Source organism: Patagioenas fasciata, chromosome 33 (genome assembly GCF_037038585.1).
Source record: "Patagioenas fasciata isolate bPatFas1 chromosome 33, bPatFas1.hap1, whole genome shotgun sequence".
Classification (NCBI taxonomy): Eukaryota; Metazoa; Chordata; class Aves; order Columbiformes; family Columbidae; genus Patagioenas; species Patagioenas fasciata.
Genome location: NC_092552.1, coordinates 1,264,868 through 1,275,882, shown reverse-complemented (window position 1 = coordinate 1,275,882; position 11,015 = coordinate 1,264,868). Strand labels below are relative to the sequence as shown.

At 64.1% G+C, this 11,015-nt stretch overlaps 2 protein-coding genes across 2 annotated transcripts; one reads left to right on the top strand and one right to left on the bottom strand.

Moving 5' to 3' along the window:
• Positions 1-766: 766 nt before the first annotated feature.
• Positions 767-3,154, bottom strand: BLOC1S3 (biogenesis of lysosomal organelles complex 1 subunit 3). Its single transcript, XM_065859415.2, has 2 exons — positions 2,536-3,154; positions 767-1,510 (listed from the first exon to the last, which is right to left on the bottom strand). The coding sequence occupies exon 2, from the start codon at positions 1,505-1,507 to the stop codon at positions 1,037-1,039; it is 471 nt and encodes a 156-aa protein (XP_065715487.1). The 5' UTR covers positions 1,508-1,510; positions 2,536-3,154; the 3' UTR covers positions 767-1,036.
• A 1,579-nt stretch (positions 3,155-4,733) lies between these two features.
• Positions 4,734-10,668, top strand: NKPD1 (NTPase KAP family P-loop domain containing 1). The gene is made up of 3 exons (XM_071800768.1): positions 4,734-4,814; positions 6,490-6,778; positions 8,923-10,668. The coding sequence occupies exons 1-3, from the start codon at positions 4,734-4,736 to the stop codon at positions 10,557-10,559; spliced, it is 2,007 nt and encodes a 668-aa protein (XP_071656869.1). The 3' UTR covers positions 10,560-10,668.
• The last annotated feature ends 347 nt before the right edge of the window (positions 10,669-11,015 follow it).

Genomic DNA, 11,015 nt, shown 5'->3' with positions numbered 1-11,015 from the left:
ATCCCATTGATGTCCCCATGTCACGTCCCATTGGTCTCAGGCAGCAGGTGACAATCCCGTTGATGTCCCCATGTCACGTCCCATTGGTCTCAGGCAGCAGGTGACAATCCCGTTGATGTCCCCATGTCACATCCCATTGATCTTGGGCAGCAGGTGACAATCCTGGTGCTGTGATGTCCCCATTGATGTCCCCAGTGTCACATCCCCTTGGTCTCAGGCAGCAGGTGACAATCCCGTTGATGTCCCCGTGTCACATCCCATTGATCTTGGGCAGCAGGTGACAATCCTGGTGCTGTGATGTCCCCACTGATGTCCCCATTGTCACATCCCATTGATCTCAGGCAGCAGGTGACAATCCCGTTGATGTCCCCGTGTCACATCCCATTGATCTCAGGCAGCAGGTGACAATCCTGGTGCTGTGATGTCCCCACTGATGTCCCCATTGTCACATCCCATTGATCTCAGGCAGCAGGTGACAATCCTGGTGCTGTGATGTGCTGTCCCCATTGTCACACCCTGTGGATCTTGGGCAGCAGGTGACAGTCCCATAGCTTTAATGTCCCCGTTGATGTCCCCGTTGTCACAGCCCACGGATCTCGGGCAGCAGCCGACACGGCACCACGATGTCCCCATTGCTGTCCCCATGTCCCCATTGCTGTCCCCATGTCACACCCCTCGGATCTTGGGCAGCAGGTGACAATGCCATTGCTGTCCCCATGTCACACACCATCAATCTCGGGCAGCAGGTGACAATCCCATCGCTGTCCCCATGTCCCCATGTCACAGCCCGCGGATCTCGGGCAGCAGCCTGCACGCCACCACGATGTCCCCATCGCTGTCCCCATGTCCCCATTGCTGTCCCCATCGCTGTCCCCATGTCCCCATTGCTGTCCCCATGTCCCCATCGCTGTCCCCGTGTCACACCCCGCGGATCTCGGGCAGCAGCCTGCACGCCACCACGATGTCCCCATTGCTGTCCCCATCGCTGTCCCCATGTCCCCATTGCTGTCCCCATGTCCCCATCGCTGTCCCCATGTCACACCCCGCGGATCTCGGGCAGCAGCCTGCACGCCACCACGATGTCCACGGTGTCCGCCAGGTGGCGCAGGTCCCGGCGCGCCTCGCGCAGCCCGTGCGTCACCGCGGCCGCCGCCGCCTGCGCGCTCCCCAGCCGCCCCGCCAGCGCCCCCAAGCGGCGGGAGGCCGACACCCACCCCCCCCGCACCGCCCCGCCCACCGCCCCCCGCAACCGCCCCGCGCCTCCCCACAACCGCTGCTGCAACAACGATGGGACCCCCCGGGACCCCTCGTCCAACACACGGGGGGGGGATGGTTTGCCCCCCCCCACTGCATCCTCCTCGTCGTCCGTCTCGGAGGCTTCGCCCGGGACCTTCAGCCCGGCCCCCCCACCCCCTGCACCGGGAATCCCCCCCGGGAGCTCCGGTTCTGAGTCGCTCTCGGAGGCTTCGCCCGGGACCACTCTGGGGGAGCGGGGGGGGACGGACATGGCCTGGGGGGGAGGATTGGGGGGTCAAGGGGGGCTGGACCACCCCCCCGTGACCCCCAACCCCCAGTGACCCCCACACCCCCCAGTGACCCCACCCTGGGGTTGGACCCCCCCAATGACCCCCACACCCCCCAGTGACCCCACCCTGGGGCTGGACCCCCCCAATGACCCCCACACCCCCCAGTGACCCCCCCCTGGGGCTGGACCCTCTCCAGTGACCCCCACACCCCCCAGAGACCTCCATATCCCCCAGTGACCCCCCTCCTGCAGCTGGACCCCCCCAGTGACCCCCAACCCCCCAGTGACCCCACCCTGGGGCTGGACCCCCTCCAGTGACCCCCACACCCCCCAGTGACCCCCACACCCCCCAGTGACACCCCCCGTAGAGCTGGATGCTCCCCAGTGACCCCCACATCTCCCAGTAACCCCCACACGCCTCAATGATCCCCCCTGGGCCTGAACCCCCCACAGTGACCCCCACACCCCCCAGTGACCCCCAACCCCCCAGTGACACCCCCTGGGGTTGGACCCCCCAATGTCCCCCACACCCCCTCAGTGACCCCCATATCCCCCAATGATCACCCCCCATGGGGCTGGACCACCCCCCAGTGACCCCCAACCTCCCAATGACCCCCAACCCCCCCGTGACCCCCATACCCCCCAGTGACCCCACCCTGGGCTGGACCCCCCCCCCTCAATGACCCCCACACCCCCCAGTGACCCCCATATCCCCCAATGACCCCACCCTGGGTCTGGACCCCCCCCTCAGTGACCCCCACACCCCCCAGTGACCCCCCCGGGGCTGCCACCCCCCCGCTCCATCCTCACACCCCCCAGTGACCCCCAATTCCACGGGGACCCCCAAATCCCCCCCATAACCTACGGACATCCCCCCTCCCCACCCCGGGATACCCACGGGGACCCCTAAACCGCCCCCCCCAGCTTCCCCTCCCCACGGCGACCCCAGACCCTCCCGCTCTGGCCCCTCCCTCACCCCAAGACCCCCCAGGACCCCCCAAATCTCCCACCTCCTTCCCAACGCCGCCGTCGGTCACATGACACGGGAGCGCCGCATCACGTGTGGCTCCCAGCCGCCAAATCCGGAAGTCGCCCTCACTAAATATGGCGGCGCCAGGCGCTGCCCGGCACCAAGGCGCATGCGCGGGGGGGGCGAGGAGGGCAGTGCGTTCTGCCCCCTGGCGGAGCGGCGGGGGCGCGCTGCGGGGAAGGGCACTGCGGGGGGAATTGGGGACACTGGAGGGAACTGGGAGGGGACTGGGAGGGGACCGGGGTGACGAGGGCACTGGGAGGGCCCCTGGTGTCCCCTGTCCCCAACGTAGGAGCTGGTTTTGGGGTGCAAACCCCCACTTGGGGTGGGTGGTGGCCAGTGTCACCCACGCTGGTGTCCGGTGTCACCCATACTGGTGGCCGGTGGCACCCGCGCTGGTGGCCGGCAGGTGCCACCTGTCCCCTGGCCCAGCAGGTTCCTCTGGCAGGAGCCACAGGAAGCGGCGGCGATGCCAGAGCGATGTCACCTCCATGTCACCTCCATGTCACCGCGGTGGCCACGCCGTGTCACAGTGTCACCGGCAATGCTGTCCCATGGGCTCTGCCTGTGGCTGCTGGCTCCTGATGGGGGGTCCCCGTGTCCCCCATGGCCCCTTGGTCCCCACCATGTCCCCTCGGTCCCCCCCCATGTCCCCCCATGTCCCCCCGTGTCCCTGCTGGGGCCACCCGGGCGTCTCTGGCCGCTGACTCAGGGCTCTCTGGCGGTGTGGCCGGAACTTCTGCCCCGCGTTAATTAGCTAATTAATTAATTGTTTCCTCCGGGGGCGGGGGGGCCCCACCCGCTATAAAAGCGGTGGCGGAGGAGCCAGGATCGGTCCCAGGCGGAGGGATGGAGCCGGTGGCACCGGCCGGGGTAGGACATGGGGACATGGATGGGGACATGGGGATGGGGACATGGGGATAGGGATGGGGACATGGGGACAGGGACATGGGGATGGGACACAGAGACATGGATGGGGACATGGGGACAGGACATGGGGATGGGGACAGAGACATGGGACAGGGACATGGGGATGGGGACATGGGGATGGGGACATGGGGACAGGGACATTGGGATGGGGACATGGGGATGGGGACATGGGGACAGGGACATGGGGACAGGGACATGGGGATAGGGATGGGGACATGCGGATAGGGACATGGGGACAGGGACATGGGATGAGGACAAGGACATGAGGATGGGACATGGAGATGGGGATGGGGACATGGGAATGGGGACACAGGGGTGGGCACATGGGGATGGGGACATGGGGATGAGCATGGGAACATGGGAACAGGGACATGGGGATGGGGACATGGGGACATGGGGATGGGGACATGGGGACATGGGGATGGGGACAGGGACATGGGACAGTGACATGGGGATGGGGACATGGGGACATGGACAGGGACACGGGGATGAGCACAGAGACATGGAGATGGACATGGGGATGGCGACAGGGACATGGGGACACAGGGGTGGGGACATGGGGATGGGGACATGGGGACAGGCATGGGGACATGGGGACATGGGGATGGGACACGGGGACAGGATATGGGGAGGGGGACAGAGACATGGGGATGGGACATTGGGATGGGGACAAGGACATGGGGATAGGGATGGGGACATGGGGATGGGGACACAGGGATGGAAACATGGGGATGGGGACAGGGACATGGGGACATGGGGATGGGGACATGGGACAGGGACATGGGGACATGGGGATGGGGACATGGGACAGGGACATGGGGACATGGGGACAGGGATGGGGACATGGGGACATGGGGATGGAGACAGGGACAAGGGGACATGGGGATGGGGACATGGGGACAGGGATGGGGACATGGGGATGGAGACAGGGACATGGGGACAGGGGGACGGGGACAGGGGGATGGAGACAGGGACATGGGGACAGGGACATGGGGATATGGGGATAGGCAGATGGTGACAGGGATGGGGACATGGGGACGGAGACAGGGACATGGGGACATGGGGTCAGGGGGATGGGGACAGGGAGACGGGGACAAGAGTGGGACAGGGCTGGTGACGGGCCAGGGCCGGGCCAGTGACAGTCCCTGTGTCCCCAGGCTGTCTGTGTGTCCGTGTGCGGGGGGGGCCCCGCGGGACCCCCCGGCTGCAGCGAGGAGCGGCTGGCCTGTCTGTGCCCCGAACGGGACAATGACGGCGGCCACCACGGCCACCACGGCCACCACGGCCACCACGGCGGCAACACCGAGGGGCAGCCCGGCGAGCACCCAGGTACGGGGACACAGCGGGGGACAGGGACAGCGGGTGGGGATAGGGACAGTGGGGGGCAATGGGGACAGAGTGGGGGGGATGGGGACAGTGTGGGGGACAGGGACAGTGCGGGGGGCAATGGGGACAGTGGGGGTCGGGCCCTTCTGTCCTGCTTGGCCACCCCATCATCCCTCTCCCACCCCATTGTCCCCATCCCAGTCCATCCCAGTCCACCCCAGTCCCATTCCCATTGTCCCCATCCCAGTCCATCCCAGTCCACCCCAGTCCCATTCCCATTATCTCTATCCCAGTCAATCCCACTCCATCCCAGTCCCATTCCCATTGTCCCTATCCCAGTCAATCCCAGTCCACCCCAGTCCCATTCCCATTGTCCCTATCCCAGTCAATCCCAGTCCACCCCAGTCCCATTCCCATTGTCCCTATCCCAGTCAATCCCAGTCCACCCCAGTCCCATTCCCATTGTCCCCATCCCAGTCAATCCCACTCCATCCCAGTCCCATTCCCATTGTCCCTATCCCAGTCCATCCCAGTCCACCCCAGTCCCATTCCCATTGTCCCTATCCCAGTCCATCCCAGTCCACCCCAGTCCCATTCCCATTATCCCTATCCCAGTCAATCCCAGTCCACCCCAGTCCCACCCCATTGTCCCCATCCCAGTCAATCCCAGTCCACCCCAGTCCCATTCCCATTGTCCCCATCCCTGTCCATCCCCATCCCAGTCTATCCAAGTCCATTCCAGTCCATCCCAGTCCATCTCTGTCCCACCCCATTATCCCCATCCCAGTCCATCCCAGTCTACCCCATTCCCAACCCATTATCCCAGTCTATCCCAGTCCATTCCCATCCCACTCCATTATCCCCACCTTAGTCCATCCCAGTCCATTCCATGCTACCCCATTGTCCCCATCCCAGTCCATCCCAGTCCATCCCCGTCCCACCCCATTATTCCCACCCCATTCCCATTCCCATTATCCCCATCCCAGTCCACCCCAGTCTATCCCAGTCCATCTCCATCCCAGTCCACCCCAGTCCCATTCCCATTATCCCCATCCCAGTCCATCCCAGTCTATCCTAGTCCATCCCTATTCCAGTCCGTTCCCATCTCAGTCCATCCCAGTCTATCCCAGTCCATTCCCATTCCAGTCCATCCCCATCCCAGTCCACCCCAGTCCCATTCCCATTATCCCCATCCCAGTCCATCCCAGTCTATCCCAGTCCATTCCCATTCCAGTCCATTCCCATCCCAGTCCATCCCAGTCTATCCCAGTCCATTCCCATTCCCATTATCCCCATCCCAGTCCATCCCAGTCTATCCCAGTCCATCCCCATTCCAGTCCATTCCCATTCCAGTCCATCTCAGTCTATCCCAGTCCATTCCCATTCCCATTATCCCCATCCCAGTCCATCCCAATCTATCCCAGTCCATCCCCATTCCAGTCCATTCCCATCCCAGTCCACCCCAGTCCCATTCCCATTATCCCCATCCCAGTCCATCCCAATCTATCCCAGTCCATCCCCACTCCACCCCATTCCCATCCCAGTCCATCCCAGTCTATCCCAGTCCATTCCCATTCCAGTCCATTCCCATTCCAGTCCATCCCAGTCTATCCCAGCCCATTCCCATTCCCATTATCCCCATCCCAGTCCATTCCCATTCCCATTATCCCCATCCCAGTCCATCCCAACCTATCCCAGTCCATCCCCACTCCAGTCCATTCCCATCCCAGTCCACCCCAGCCCACCCCCTTCCCACCGCGTGTCCCGGGGGGCGCGGGGCTCCCCTGGGTGGCGCGTGCCGCGGTGTCACCGCTGTCCCCTTGTCCCCGCGGCAGAGGCGCTGACGGAGGACGACGTGTACTGCCGCTGCCTGTCCAAGACGCTGTGCCACGCGGCCACCCCGGTCACCGTGGGCTTCTACGCGCCCTGCGGCCACCGCCTCTACACGCTGCTGGACAAGGTCACCGGTGGGTGCCGCGGGGACACCACGGGGACACCGCGGGGACACCCGGGTCACCCCCCTGTGCCACCCACGGCAACGCCCCCGTGCACCCCAATGCATCCCCAGTGCACCCCAGTGCATTCCAGTGCACCCCAGTCTGTCTCAGTCCATCCCAGTGCACCCCAGTCTGTCTCAGTCCATCCCAGTGCACCCCAGTCTGTCTCAAGCCCATCGCAGCGCACCCCAGTCCTTCCCAGTGCACACCAGTGCACCCCAGTCCATCCTGGTCCATCCCAGTGCACCCCAGTGCATCTCAGTCCACCCCAGTCCGCCCCAGTGCACTCCAGTCCATCCCAGTGCACACCATTGCACCCCAGTCCATCCCAGTGCACACTGGTCCATCCCAGCACATCCCAGTGCACCCCAGTCCATCCTGGTCCATCCCAGTGCACCCCAGTGCATCTCAGTGCACCCCAGTCCGTCCCAGTGCACACCGGTCCATCCCAGCCCATCCCAGTGCACCCCAGTCCATCCTGGTCCATCCCAGTGCATCCCAGTCCACCTGAGTCCATCCCAGTGCACCTCAGTCCACCCCAGTCCGTCCCAGTGCACTCCAGTCCATCCCAGTGCACACCATTGCACCCCAGTCCATCCCAGTGCACCCCAGTCCATCCTGGTCCATTCCAGCGCATCCCAGTCCACCTGAGTCCATCCCAGTGCACCCCAGTCCATCTCAGTCCACCCCAGTCCGTCCCAGTGCACTACAGTCCATCCCAGTGCACACCATTGCACCCCAGTCCATCCCAGTGCACCCCAGTCCATCCTGGTCCATCCCAGTGCATCCCAGTCCACCTGAGTCCATCCCAGCGTACCCCCGTGCATCTCAGTCCACCCCAGTCCATCCCAGTGCACTCCAGTCCATCCCAGTGCACACCATTGCACCCCAGTCCATCCCAGTGCACCCCAGTCCATCCTGGTCCATCCCAGTGCATCCCAGTCCACCTGAGTCCATCCCAGCGTACCCCCGTGCATCTCAGTCCACCCCAGTCCGTCCCAGTGCACTCCAGTCCATCCCAGTGCACACCATTGCACCCCAGCCCACCCCAGTGCACCCCAGTCCATCCTGGTCCATCCCAGCACATCCCAGTCCACCTGAGTCCATCTCAGTCCACCCCAGTCCGTCCCAGTGCACTCCAGTCCATCCCAGTGCACACCATTGCACCCCAGTCCATCCCAGTGCACCCCAGTCCATCCTGGTCCATCCCAGTCCACCTGAGTCCATCCCAGTGCACCCCAGTCCATCCTGGTCCATCCCAGTGCATCCCAGTCTGTCTCAGTCCATCCCAGTGCACCCCAGTCCGTCTCAAGCCCATCGCAGCGCACCCCAGTCCTTCCCAGTGCACACCAGTGCACCCCAGTCCATCCTGGTCCATCCCAGCCCATCCCAGTGCACCCCAGTCCATCCTGGTCCATCCCAGTGCACCCCAGTGCATCTCAGTCCACCCCAGTGCACTCCAGTCCATCCCAGTGCACCCCAGTCCATCCTGGTCCATCCCAGTGCATCCCAGTCCACCTGAGTCCATCCCAGCGTACCCCCGTGCATCTCAGTCCACCCCAGTCCGTCCCAGTGCACTCCAGTCCATCCCAGTGCACACCATTGCACCCCAGTCCATCCCAGTGCACCCCAGTCCATCCTGGTCCATCCCAGCACATCCCAGTCCACCCCAGTCCATCCCAGTGCACCCCAGTGCATCTCAGTCCACCCCAGTCCGTCCCAGTGCACTCCAGTCCATCCCAGTGCACACCATTGCACCCCAGCCCACCCCAGTCCATCCTGGTCCATCCCAGCACATCCCAGTCCACCTGAGTCCATCTCAGTCCACCCCAGTCCGTCCCAGTGCACTCCAGTCCATCCCAGTGCACACCATTGCACCCCAGTCCATCCCAGTGCACCCCAGTCCATCCTGGTCCATCCCAGCACATCCCAGTCCACCTGAGTCCATCCCAGTGCACCCCAGTCCATCCTGGTCCATCCCAGCGCATCCCAGTCCACCTGAGTCCATCCCAGTGCACCCCAGTGCATCTCAGTCCACCCCAGTCCATCCCAGTGCACTCCAGTCCCCCTCATCACCCCCATTGTCCTGACCCCCATCCCATCGCCCCCCACAGCCTTCATGCGCCAAGAAATGACCCGGCGCGAAGACTCGGCGCGGCGCCACGGCCACCAACCCCCGCGCTCCCCCCAGGGCTGGGGGCTCCTCCAAGCCCTATGGCTGCTGGCCTTCTACCGCCCCATTGTCACCGAGAGCCACCTGCGCCGCAAGAACATCCGCTTCCTCTTCGTGCGCTTCAGCGCCTGGCAATTCGCCGGCTGTGACAAACTCTGGGCCGGCTTGGTGACAACCTTATGTGACAGCGTCCGCCAGCATTTCGGCGCCTTGCCCCTCGGCGTCTACCGGGTGATGGGGACGCGGCCGCGCTTCGCCGACGGCTTCAGCCAGCGCGAGTGGGTGCTCAAACGGGGCGCCTGCCTCAAGCTTTGGGGTGTTGTCACCATCCTCGTTATCGGCGTCACCATCCTGTTGGTGGCCCTGTTGTTGCCGCACCTCAAGGAGCACCAGGTGCTGAAGGTGGTCGGCGGCGCCATCACCTCCATCTCCAGCTCCAGCCTCATCCTCGGCGCCTTCTCCGTCCTCAAGCACGTCTTGATCAGCCAGAAGCACAAGATCGAGCAGTTGACCAACAGCGACAAGTTCGCCGGGCAGTTGGGCTTCATGAGCAAAGTGCGGCGCGAGGTGGAGGTGCTGCTCGACTTTTTGGCGTTCATGGAGATCTTCGAGCGCCGCCGCTTCCGCGTGGTGCTGGAAATCACCACCTTGGACACCTGTTACCCGGAGAAAGTCGCCGGCGTCCTCAACGCCATGAACACGTTGCTTTCCAGAGCCAACACGCCCTTCATCTTCATCCTCGCCGTGGATCCCAGCGTCATTGTCCCCTGCTTGGAGCAGAGCAGCTGCATGAAGGGTATGGCGGACAGCGGGTACCTATATCTGAGCCGTACGGTCACGTTGCCGTTCTCCATCCCGGAGATGGGCGCCCGATCTCGTTTGCGTTGCCTCGAAGCCGCCGTGCAAACGCGGGAGGATCTGATGTACCGCATCATCACCGGCAACGTGGAGCAGCGGCGCCGCGCCAAGTGCGGCGCCGCCGTCGCCCCCGACCACCGCGAGCTGGATGCGGCCGCGGTGCTTTGCATCCACGACGCGTTCCGTTGTCTCCACGATGCCGCGGACCCGTTGGCCGCCTACATCCCGACCAGCGCCGCGCACGTGCGCCGCATCGTCAACACCATCCCCATCACCATCCGGCTGCTCCTGCACCGCGCCGGCGGCCCCGGCGCCGTGTCGCCCCGCGCGGCCGCCGCGTGGGTGGTGATGGCCGATCGGTGGCCGTGCCGGTTGAGTTGGGTGCTGCAATGCCTGGAGGACGCGTGGCAGCGCCAACCGGTGCCGGATTTGGCCGGGAGGTCTTTGTGGAGCGTTTTCCAAGAGACGTCGGCGGAGCTCAGCGCCCTGCGGCAACCGCTGCGCAACGTCTTGGGGTTGGATGGGGACCCCGAGTTGTTCCGCGCCTTCCTCGCCCGTGACTTCCCCTTCGCCGCGGGTGACGCGCGCGTCCTCCTCGGTGTCACCGTCAACCTGGACCACTCCATCCGCCGCAAGATGGGGCTCCTGCGCAGCATCGACGGGCTCAAGAAATCCGGCGGCACCGTGTCCCGCGGCGTCCAGTGTCCCCACCCCGAGTGACCGCGATAACCCCCCCCAAAACGGACTTGGGTGGCGGTGACACCGTGGTGTCCCCCATTGGTGACTCAAGGGTGCCCATTGTGGATTTGGGGACCATTCGTGTCTCTAAGAGGAGGTGACAACGCACTGGGGTGACTGGGAGGGACCGGGGGAAACGTGGGGGGGGGGTGTCACCATCACAGGGACCCCGGCGTCCGGGTGACCCCGATTACCCCCCCCAAGCGGTGATGTCCCCAGGTTGTGTCCCCAGGAGCACACAATGGGGGTCATCCCATAATAAACCAGTTTAACCAGTTCAACCTCCCGCTCCATCTCCTGGAGGGGGGGGAATGGGCCCAAATGGCGACTGGGACACAACGCTTCGTTAGCGTTAATTAATCACCAAAACGCTCTAAAATCCCTCAATGCGTATTTTGGGGGTTAATCACTGAATTCCCCAAAAGGCGCATTTTTTGG